This window comes from Magnolia sinica, chromosome 8, assembly GCF_029962835.1.
Source record: "Magnolia sinica isolate HGM2019 chromosome 8, MsV1, whole genome shotgun sequence".
Lineage (NCBI taxonomy): Eukaryota > Viridiplantae > Streptophyta > Magnoliopsida > Magnoliales > Magnoliaceae > Magnolia > Magnolia sinica.
Genome location: NC_080580.1, coordinates 11,137,160 through 11,148,743, shown reverse-complemented (window position 1 = coordinate 11,148,743; position 11,584 = coordinate 11,137,160). Strand labels below are relative to the sequence as shown.

The following is an 11,584-nucleotide window of genomic DNA, read 5'->3' as shown; positions in this document are numbered from 1 at the left end:
TCACATGGTTTTAGGTGGTATGATCCAGATTTTTAGGATATCCCATAACCTAAATGGGACCCATCAAATGCACTGTAACACACATCATGATGGGGCCCACACCAATATATATATATATATATATATATATATATATAGAGAGAGAGAGAGAGAGAGAGAGAGAGAGAGAAGCAGGAAGCTTTTATCTTTTCGCCCCTTTCCAATCGCATGCAAATACAAAAATAGATATATATGTTGTTTTTTTTTTTTTTGGTTTCTTTCTTTTCATGGTAACATACACACATGGACACAAGAAAATCACAATATATATGAAGCTTCTTGGGACGAAAAAACTCATGGGGCCATGTTGGTTTTCCTGTGGCCCATGGAATATCCATCCTCCATCTAAGAAATAGCTTCATGTGATTATTTAAAAAAAAGAAAAAAAAAAAGACTCAGATCTTTGATTTGATACCGTCCATCTTCCTTGTGGTTACCCTTATAGGCAGGCCATGTTTGGGAACCGGAAAAGGACCATACTGGATTCCATCCTCATCACCAACAACCTCCCACCTGAGAGAAAGATCCATATAGAAAGAGGGAAACATATAAAACAGTATACAACAATCTTCTTGTAAATAATCTAATCATGGGTTTAATTAGTAAACAATCCCACTTGGGTGGAAATGAAATGAGGAAATGTTCTTAAGATGATGGCTATGGTATTAGTGAATATTTTCCGCGCTCCTGCAGACCACCGTTTTACATTTTTCATAATTGTATATTTTTCATCGAATCTCAGTGGAAAGAATCATCTCTACCATCCATCAGGTGAGCCTCTTGATGATAAGCCGGAGGGAAAACAAATAAACAAGATCTACTACTTGATGGGCCTTTGCAAAGGGAAGAATGGGGAGGGAGTACCAAACACAGATTATATTTTTGGGGTCCATTATGGTATTTTTATTCAATCCAACCCGTTCATGTTGTGGGCCTCAGTAGGAGGAATGGACAGTCCTTGAATGAGCCTGACCCAAAATATAGGCAAGTCAGACGGTGTGAACTTAGAGGTTTAAGTAGTGATTTTAGTTTTACATTTTTCCACGTGCATCCGAAGGATGCCACATGCGTCAAAATGTAACATGTGTGTAAGATCTAAGCTTTCATCAGGTGAGCTACACTGAGAGAGAGAGAGAGAGAGAGAGAGAGAGAGAGAGAGAGAGAGAGAGAGAGACCTGTATTTGGTAGTGAGGTGGTGGAGAAGAACGAGCATCTCGAGCTTGGCTAGCTCGCTGCCTGGGCATGAGTGCACCCCATTGCCGAATGGCATGAACGTGTTGGGTCTTGGTGCTACCTGTACACCATCAAAAGCCCCATGAAGAGAGAGAGAGAGAGAGAGAGAGAGAGAGAGAGAGAGAGAGAGAGAGAGAGAGAGAGAGAGAGGCCACCTCGAATCTTGAAGGGTCGAACTTTTCGGGATGGGGGAAGAAAGAAGGAGAGTGATGGATGGTTCTGAAGAGGGGAAGAACCTTCCAGCCTCTGGGTATGACGTAGCCTTGCAACTCCACGTCTTCAACTGCTTCTCTGAACGTGAATGACAAAACGCTTGCCGCTCTCAATGTCTCTTGTATCACCTGCATTCCCATCACCAACTTTCATTTTTCTTTCCTTCTCCCTCACTCTCAACTCACTAACACATGCCAATATGACACACGCGTGAGAGATCAGATCCGAGCTTTCTATCAGGTGGGCCCCACTCTCTAGGTCTTCTGGACACTTTCTAACCTTACATTTGTTTTATACACTTCAGCCCACGTGAGTCGTTAATGGCCGGATTTGAATCAACCTGATGGGATGCACGAATCTTACATGTGCCATATGGACATGCTTATATTGCATGTGAAAGGAGTGTGGGTTTTCCAAACTTCAGAGGTTTGCTAGAATTCATAGGATACATCGATTTGTGATTTTATTTAATGATCCAAACCGTTCATACGATGGGACTCACCTTCGACTGGTGTAGGAAAACATTAAAAACTCTTTGATTAAAATATTTCGGCACATTTTTCATTTGAACACTTTCATTTGTTGATGGACGGTTTGTATAACCCTCGGACATTCGATATAAGATTTTTTTTTTTTTTTTTTCTATCTCCCATCCATCCGGACGCGGATTGCCTACTAACGCTGCCAGTATCGAGGTGGCTACTGGACATTGCCCACGAGACAAAAAATTATGCATATCCAAATATTAAGTGGACCACACCACAAGAAAACAATGGTGGTTGAACGCTCATCATTAAAATCTTCGTAATGTTTATATGTCATCCAACCTGTTGATTAGGTCACACAGACCTGGATGAAGGGGGAAAAAAATATCAGCTTCATGCAAAACTCTCGTGGCCCTCGAAAATCTTTTAATGGTGGAGCGTTCGATTATTACTGTTTTCTGTGATGTGGTACACGTGAGATTTTTTTCTACTTCATTTTTGGTCTTATCCCTTAAAATGATCTGAAAAAATAGATGGACGGAATGGATAAATTACACACATCATGGCAGGGCCACGGACCACCGTCCAGTAGCTAGTAGCTACTGACAGCGTCAGTGGGCAATCCGTGTACCATCCAGGCAGCGAGGCCCACAATATAAATGGCCTGGGTATATGAAAAAGACTGCAATCCGTACCCTATCCAGCAACGGGGATAATAATACTGCTGCTCTCCACGAGGTTTGCTGAACCCAGAAGCATGTACAAGGCTATACTATCCACATGTGCTAACATGGCAGGCAGGTGCGATATCCTAGCCGTCCATTTAGACTTTTATGTATGCTTTTAGACGTAGCCCAGCAAATTATGTTTTTTAATTTTTTCATTGGACACCATTTTTCATTGGATAATATACCAGTTGTAGGCAATCCAGCTTCTTGATTATTGGGCCACAACATCCACGTAATGCGATGTGCTTGATGGAAGGATTAGATTCTGTGTTCATTTTCCATGCCAGCACATATGGTGACGTGGACATGATCTAATTCGTACACGCGTGTGCGCATTCCAGCGCTCTTCTTCCGAAATCTAAAACATCCAGATCTGCTTTGTAGTTTTCTACGTTTGCATGCGAAACTGAGAAAACGACAAAAAAATGCATGTCTTTTATGGAAGCAAGAAAAACAATCAACTCCATCGTTTTTTCCATTTTTGTATTTAAAATTGTGGTGACTCATTTTCCTTGACGTGGACGGCTATCCATACCATCCAAATTGCTACCATCCAAATTGCTCAATCAGAGGGATTGAGCAATCTCAGCCATCCGATTTGTTGATGCTCCATCCATTATAGATTCAACAATTTTAACGGTCTGGAAAACTGTACTAACCATTTTAATATCATATATATGGCTGGAGCCCCAAAAAACAGAAGGAAAAGTTAAGAAAACCTGCCTGCATCAAATATAAGAGTGTAAATATCAATTTACTCATTTTAAGGGGTTGTGATATCAGTACCCGATTAGTCAATGTCATTTTTCTCGTGTCGTCCCATGTCAGTCGTCCACGCTTTTCTTTGATTTTTCCCAGTTGAATGTCCTCATGTTCTTTCTGCGTTAGTTGAAATTCTAGGCATTAAACAGAAATCATAGTTCAAAGAACCGAAAACTAGACTCGGGTCGGGTTAACTCGACCCTAGCCAATGTTCATGTGGTCAGCTAGAATACTGCTCTTCTTTCTAAATTTTGTAGAAATAAAAATAAAAAAGATTGGAAAGCTGAGTGGCTCAGTTCAAGTCGTGTCAAGTCAACCAAGTTAGTGAGTTGACTCTACAAGTCTTTCTCAGCCAGGACTGAGTCAGCCCCAGAACCGAGTTTCCGTACAACTAGTCTCAAAATCTGGCTGAGTCAACTAGTTTCAAATTTGATTAGATGAATTGTATATAATAGTTTTGATCATCAACTCAAAAGGTCTATTGATTAAGTCTTAGCATGAATCAATTATAATTACAAAGAAACACTTTGATGATGTTTTTAATATTATGAGCTCCTTTACATGCCTGTTTTTGGAGAACTCATTCGACTAGAATAAACTCTCTTTCATATGTGTGTGTGTGTAGAACTGCTGCTTTAGGAATTGAGAATTGATTCTCATGAAAACTCGTGAAAACTTTTTGAGAACTCATCTCATGTGATGTGCGCACAAAATTTAAACAGTCGACTGGATAAGTCACATCATGAAATTCTTAAGACCCAAAAGTTGGTCTAATCCTAAATTCTGATGGGTCATAGTAAAGTGAGAGAAATTTTCCACCCTTAATTTTTACCTGGGTTTACTTAAATTAGAAAACAATATGAGTTTTTACCCAACACTTTATATTTAAGTCATATGAAGAGCCTGTTTAGCCTAAGATTGTATATACATATAATGTGAGATAACTTCTCAGAAAGTTTTCACGAGTTCTCGTGAGAACTTGTTCTTAAGAGAGCGTATCTCCCTGGACTCGACTTCAGCCGCTCAGCCTAATTTTAACCTGATCCTAGTTGATAGGCTCTATTTGGACATGACTGGACCCGAATTTAGCCAGGCCTCAAAAGCTGAGATCCAAACCCAACTCGATTACTTGACGGGTCCAAATTTGGACCCATGTACTCAATAAAAACGTGTTGGGTACCTGAGGTATCTACAGGTTGGGGTACACATTGACAGCCCTGCCAGTTGTCTTCTATTTTCTTTGCAACCAAGCAATTATTCAAGGGAATCTTTTGTGGGCCCATCCAAGTTGACTTAAGGAAGTATTGGATTGAATAGCTAGGTTGGTAATCAAAATCTAATATTTTAGGATGTGTTTGGATGCCACTCATTTTTCATTTTCCACGATATTTGTAAGCCTGACGCCCCTCCTTTTCAAAAAAAGGGGCTAATTAGGCTTTGCTTGACGGCCGTCACAAAAAACAAAGATGGGTGAATTCAGGCCTGTTGATGGATACTTGAGTGGGCCACAATCTCATATTTAATTCTATCAATTAGTACGAAAAGGCGTTAAAACATATTTTAAGTGGCATCCAAACACACCCTTAATTATCTCAAAAAACAAAAAAGAAAGAAAAAAAAAAAAAAAAAGAAAGAAAGAAAAGAACCATAAAAGTCCATGAAAAACATAATAGAGCTTCTAGCGTGTAGAAGTGTACCGTAACAGAGTCTAATAAATCTCTATTATCGCTCAAATACTTCAAAATCCATGTGAGTACACTTGCAGTTGTGTCATGAGCAGCAAAGATCACTCCAATGATATTATCTGCAACCTGGGTGTCATTCAGTTCAAGAAGCTTTTGATATTTAGACCCCAAAAATACACCTAACAGTCCACCACTTTCCTTCTTCTCTTCCCTTCTTTTCTCTATCAATGTCCTCAGCATCTCTTGGAGAAGCTTCCTTGCCTGCATTTCAATGCAAAACCCAAGTATCTAATAGGTGAAGACCATCTTTATATGGATACCTACCATGACATTTTAGCCCTGGTTAAGACAATCTGAGTCCACTCAACTAAAAAACATAGGCAAAACTCGCCGAAGACACTAATAAAAATCAACTCGACTTGGTAAAATTCATTGTTCTTTATGTGTGTGTGTGTGTGTGTGTGTGTGTGTGTGTGTGTGTGTCACCTTCACACCTTACGTGAGCACTCGCACACACCTTTGCACATGTATTATGGGCACAAAATTTGAACGGTCCACGTGATGAGGCAGATCCAAAATTTTAGTGGGCTATAAGAGAAATGCAAATCAAGGGAGGAAACTATTTCCTTTTGCCATGGCCCACTAGAGTTTTGTATCAGGCTGAAAGTTGGGTTAGTGAGGTTTCAAGGGGTGCCTCATCACATGGACCATTCAGATTTTGTGCCCATGATATGTGTGCAAAGGGCCCATGATATGTGTGCAAAGGTGCACATGGGTGTTCACATAAGAAGGCCCACATGTGAGCATTCCTGTACACACACATATACATTACTGAAAGGAAAAAAAAAATAAAATCACACCAGTTTTCAAGAATCTCAACTGAGGTTTCGACTCCACTCAGCTCAACTAGTTTTCCAATCGAGTGAAGAGTTTTCAAGGGAATAAACATGAGAAAGTTGGGGCAGGCAGTGCATCGATTTGCTTACAGATAGGGGACCCATATTCTAATTGGTTAAGCGATCATGCCAGTCCATCTGTACGTGGGACCCAAATGTACATGGACTAGAATACATAAATCAATCTGATGGGATAATATTACTAACTCAACCAATGGGATTTCCATGTTGAATGGACCCTTGACAGCTTTGATGGCAATGGCTGGACACTGAGGATTGCACAAACAGTATTGTTTGGATGGTGGCCCATCAATTATGGTGGCGACAAAATATACGGCTAGATCATTTGATAGCAGGTCACATGGCACAACAATATGGATGGCTGAGTAATGATATCAATAGCAATTGACATAATGTGTTCTAGCTGCGATTATAAGGACAACATGGTTATTAACTCTATTTTTTTTAAATAAAATATTAAAAACTTAAAAATAAAATAACTATTATCTAATAAATTTGAGATTTTTATTTCATTTGAGTTAAAATTTTATTTTCAATAATAAAGATAAAAAAATTATTATATAATAATAGAAGTAATTACTCTTTATCTAAAGGCCTATATTTTTCATTTTTTATGCCTGCTCTTTTTCATCTCGGACATTATTGTAGTAGGTCGTTATCAGGTCATGATACAATTTTATTAAGAGAATTAATTAGCTGCACCTGCCCTTTTTCGTCTCGAAAGGGGGTCATCATCGTAGCAGGTCGTTATCCGGCCATGACACCTGCTGTTTTTGTTGTAAAGATGTCTAAGACATAACACCATCATCAATCCCCATTTTCTAGACCCTACATGAAAAATATACAAAAGTACAAGACTAAGAAATTTCATTTTTTCACGTCTTTGACTATGGAAAAGGATCCAAAATATCTATAATTTTTTTTTGTAGCTAAATTTTTATGAAAGTCAATTTAATTTTCCTTTGCCATCTTAGATAGTTCTTTCAGTATTTACTAGCCTCTTATACATAAAGAAAGTGCCCACGAATTAGCTTTTTAATATAAAAAAATATCATAATGGCAATCCAATTGCACAGCTCTTTTTTATAATAAAAATGTTAGGAAACACCGTATCAATGAAAATCAATTTCATTTTCAATCATTTCCAGCTTCCCAAATAGCCAATGATTAATACAAGCATTTCCTTTTGGACCACCAAAAATTTTCGACGGCCAAAAATCGCTGGTAATGTAATATTCAATTTCCAGCAAGCAACATTTCAAAGACCAGTTATGGATAAGGAGATTTTCATTACCTTCATTGCTTTGTGAAAGGAAGTTCCCGGGAGATTCAATGGCATTGAATTGTAACCTCTCTCTAAGCAACGATACAACTCCTTAATCCCATCTGTCTCTAAATCCGCATTCGGGCCGAAGACGGAAAGCATTGCCACGTCGAAAGCAAACTGAAACAACAGATTGTTCAATTGTGGGACATAAGTGGGGCCATCTAGGCCATCCAAATCATGGGTCTTGTGGATCTAATCGTAGGGAGGGAGAAAATGAAGTTGATGAAGTGATCCTAACCATCCAAATTGAATGGATTAGATTGGATGGTCAAGATTGTAGGATCCATGAGATTTTCAGGCATGCTCCATCTACAATAGGGCTCACAGTTTAGGTGGTCCGGATAGTCCACATGCATGTTGTCATTGTGATTTTTTTCAATGGTAGCAAACTCATCCCTATACATGTGTCACATATGTAGGGCAATCTAGGCCATCCAAATCATGGGTCCCATTGTGGATCCAACGTAGGGAGATTGAATGATCCTAACCATCCAGATTCAATTGTTTAAATAGGATGGATAAGACCGCCTGATGGATGAGGTTTTCAGACGATACTCCACCTAGAATGGGGTTGACAATTTAGGTGGTCCGGATTGTACATATACCTGTATGCCACTTCATTACAATTTTTAAATGGTAGTAAATTTATCCCTATATGTGCGGCATATGTAGGGAAAGATAGACCGTCCAAATCATGGGTTTGTGGTTCAACGGAGAGAGAAAACGATTGACAGAATGATCCTAACCATCAATAGCATGATCAAGATCGCCAGATCGACGAGATTTTGAGGCCATGATCTATCTTTAGGTGGTAACTATTGTCGTACATGTATGACACAGGAGAGTTCATGGCTATTTTAAATGGTAGCAAACTCATCCCCGTACACGTGGGGGGCACATGTTGGGCAATCTACGCAAATCTACATCGGGATTCACAATTTAGGTGGTCCAGTTGTCGTACATGTATGAGACTGGGTGTTTCATCTCTATTTTTAAATGGTAGCAAACTCATCTCCGTACATGTGGGGCACATGCAGGGAATCTAGCCCATCCAAATTAAGGGTCTCATAGTGGATCGAAAGTAGGGAGAAAAAGAAAGTTGATCAAATGATCCTAACCATCCAAATTCAATGGATTAGATTGGACGGTCAAGATCCTCCTATTGAAGAGATGAACGGTCTGGATTGTAAAAAAAAAAAAACATGAATTGGCAAATAGAATTTTAAGACAAGCATACCCTTTTCATTTCATGGAGAGTGTTGATGGTGTTATTCTCCCACGAAGGGAGGAATTTGAGAACAAGGGTCTCAATATCAGAGACACTTCCCCTGATTGAAGAAGGGAGAAAAGAGGCTTGAACCAGCTTCTTGAGCCTTGAATGATAGTCACCTTGCTGGAAGAAAATGGCTTGTGGTCCAATCATCTTCTCCTTGCTTGATGGGTATGTGGGCTTGAACAAGTGGGCCCGGCTCACCAGCACGATTTTCGCTGCTTCTGGGCTTGAAATCATGATGCAGGGACACCCCAATATATGGGTTTTGAATATATCACCATACCTACAAGAAGAAATTCCAATCAAACACCATATGTGCAAGATCCAAGCCCTCGATCTAATGGGTCCCACAATGCAGATGCCTTGACCAAGCCATTCTATTGATAGGTTGAGTTACAGTTTATGAAACAGATGGATGGCTAGAAAGAGCTGGCCATTTTTTAAGCCATCCTTTTGTTTCTAACATTGTGGCTCGTTTGATGAACGAAATGGCGTGATGTTTAGCTAAGAGCATGTAAACAGTGTAAAAAGCCAGATGGACGGATTGGATCTCTCTTATACACACGTGTGGACATATTGTTTGGGCAAGATCATCAAAAGTCAAATAGAAAACAAAGATGAACTAGTATAAGTAGAGTACTTCAAAAAAAAAAAAAAACAGAAATGATATTTTCACCCTCGTTTTTATAGCAAACACGTTCTTTCTAGTTTTGGTAATAGAATAGGACCTATACATTACTTTTTCTAGCTTTGAAAGTAGAAAATTGGGGAGTATGCATGCAAACTACAAGCTTCAGTTCCCAAAACCGAAACTCAACATTTCCTGATTTTAGTATTAAAAAAAAAAAGGTTTTTCCAAAAAAAGGTTTTGTACTAAATACCACTTAGAAGAAAAGGCATTACATTTTCACAGCCCTCCAATATCCAAAACTCTTCTACACCCACCCTTTTGTCACAAACACACCAGAAAAAAGGGTGCATCTATCAAAAGTATGGGTGTAGAAATCAACTATCTAAAAATGGACTAGAAAACCGGTTTTTCTCCAAATGGGTCTTTGTAATTCTATCATGAGGCCATGTCTCTTTACCGTTTTAGCTTATTTGAGAAGAAGGTGTTTGGGTTTTGTGTGTAGAGCTTGAGTGTCTCGCCTATGTACGGCCATCCCATCGAACCGGGTGGCAGCCTCTTGGGCCCGGTCTTGGGGTTGGACCGGCCGGTCCACTTGAACCGGAAGAAGTAGAAGAAGAGGAGAATACAAAGGAGTAGAAAGGAGAGAGGAGGAGAGAGGTTGAAGGCTTGCATGGTGGGAGAAGAAAAGTGTCGTTGGAGAAACTCGTGGGAGCTGGCGTCTCATTCAAATAGAGGTTGCAAGGTGATCCAGACCGTTTGTTCATGTTGGGTCAATGGTTTGATAATCCAGACCGTTGAAAATGTGGCAAATGGTAAATGGAACAAGACCCAGAAATGTTCTTGTTTGGGCTATCCTAAACCGTCCATTGGTGGACTATGGATTGATGCTTAAGAACAGATATTTAGCGAAGGTCTACGTTCAGTTTGGAACGGATAAAGATTGGGTGGCTACGATCTTCTCTGTGGATGACTTTGGGGGCATTTACGGTGGGGCCCCTATTTAATTATTTAGATAAAGAGAACATGGCCCCACTTTCAAAACTGAAAGCCTTAGGATAGGACGCATATCCTCCGTCGATGATCATATCATTCAGTCCGACTCAGGTGGACAACAACCCAGTACAACATCTGGGCTCTCTGGGTCCAGGTGTTGGGTATATAAAATCCATTCCGTCCATCAGGTGTGTCCTCAGACGATAGCCTGTAGGAATAAATCATCACGATCCAAAGCATAGGTGGGCCACACAATATGGAACAATAGAGATGGGACCCAAAATATAGACGTCTGTGGGGCCTACCATTGTGTGTACATTCCATCCAATCCGTTCATTGGCAGCACCTCATCAGTAGAAATATACAAGCCAAGAATCAGCCTCATCTAAAACTCGGGTTGGCCGGACTGCGCCAACATAGAAGTTACGGAATTGATTTTTACATTGTTCTCCATGGTCTTGCCCATCTGAGTTCTGGACCGATGATTCCGGGATATACGGTGAATATGAAATGGATGACGTGATGGACGGGGTCGATGTCATACGTACAACTTGCGAGCCCCATACAGCTTGGGTGTTTCACTCGCGGCGTACAACAGGTGCTGTAGAGGACTCCGTCCGACTCAGGTTATCTGCGATCCCTCATATCTTATCCGCTGTGGGTGATGACCAGTGGCTGGGGTATCCGCGTTACTGGCCTGACACGTGTGGGGTCCACCAAGAGATCTTGTTTTACGTAATTTGTTCGTGAGTTTCGCTGAGCTTTTCTCGCAATAGCAAGAAAACATTTGGTAGAAAATAAACTATTTTTTAACCCAGTAATAAATAATTTTTAAATTTTAAATACAAATGTAAAAATTAAATTATTTAACTCTAAAATATTTTCATGTAAATTTATTATATAATTATAATATTTAAAAAATATCTCAAATTTTGGTATTACCGTGATAATATCATGAGAAAAAAGGAGACCCTGGCTTGAGCAGGGGACCCTCCGATGCCAAAGTCAGGCCTGGATGCTGGGTCTAAATGTATTAAGGGGTTTTGAGAAAGAATTTTTGCCTACCTCACAAGACGATGGAGGTTCCTCTTTTATAGCTGCTGGAGCATTTAATCGTACGAGGATTCTCCTCCTGATATCGTGCGCGGGATCCTCTCCTGGTATCACGGAGATGGGATCGTGCCCATCTCCAGTCTTCATTCGATCCCGTGAGCTTCGGGGTCGGGGATCTTATCCCAAGATATTCGGGGTGAGGCTTTATCTTGCGCTGATCTGATAAGAAGATCGGCCCGATGCAT

The 11,584-nt window shown here is 40.1% G+C and overlaps 1 protein-coding gene across 3 annotated transcripts; it reads right to left on the bottom strand.

Moving 5' to 3' along the window:
- Positions 1 to 295: 295 nt before the first annotated feature.
- Positions 296 to 10,141, bottom strand: LOC131252863 (abscisic acid 8'-hydroxylase 2-like). Of its 3 annotated transcripts, none has more exons than XM_058253616.1 (8): positions 9,751 to 10,141; positions 8,627 to 8,945; positions 7,357 to 7,506; positions 5,158 to 5,433; positions 3,485 to 3,577; positions 1,428 to 1,613; positions 1,215 to 1,333; positions 296 to 552 (listed from the first exon to the last, which is right to left on the bottom strand). In XM_058253616.1, exons 1-8 carry the CDS (start codon positions 9,963 to 9,965, stop codon positions 435 to 437), a joined length of 1,476 nt encoding a protein of 491 aa, XP_058109599.1. In that variant the 5' UTR covers positions 9,966 to 10,141; the 3' UTR covers positions 296 to 434. The 3 variants fall into 3 exon arrangements, with proteins under 3 accessions (XP_058109599.1, XP_058109600.1, XP_058109601.1); XM_058253617.1 differs by having other exon boundaries at positions 5,158 to 5,406; positions 9,751 to 10,137; XM_058253618.1 differs by lacking the exon at positions 5,158 to 5,433.
- Positions 10,142 to 11,584: the final 1,443 nt, after the last annotated feature.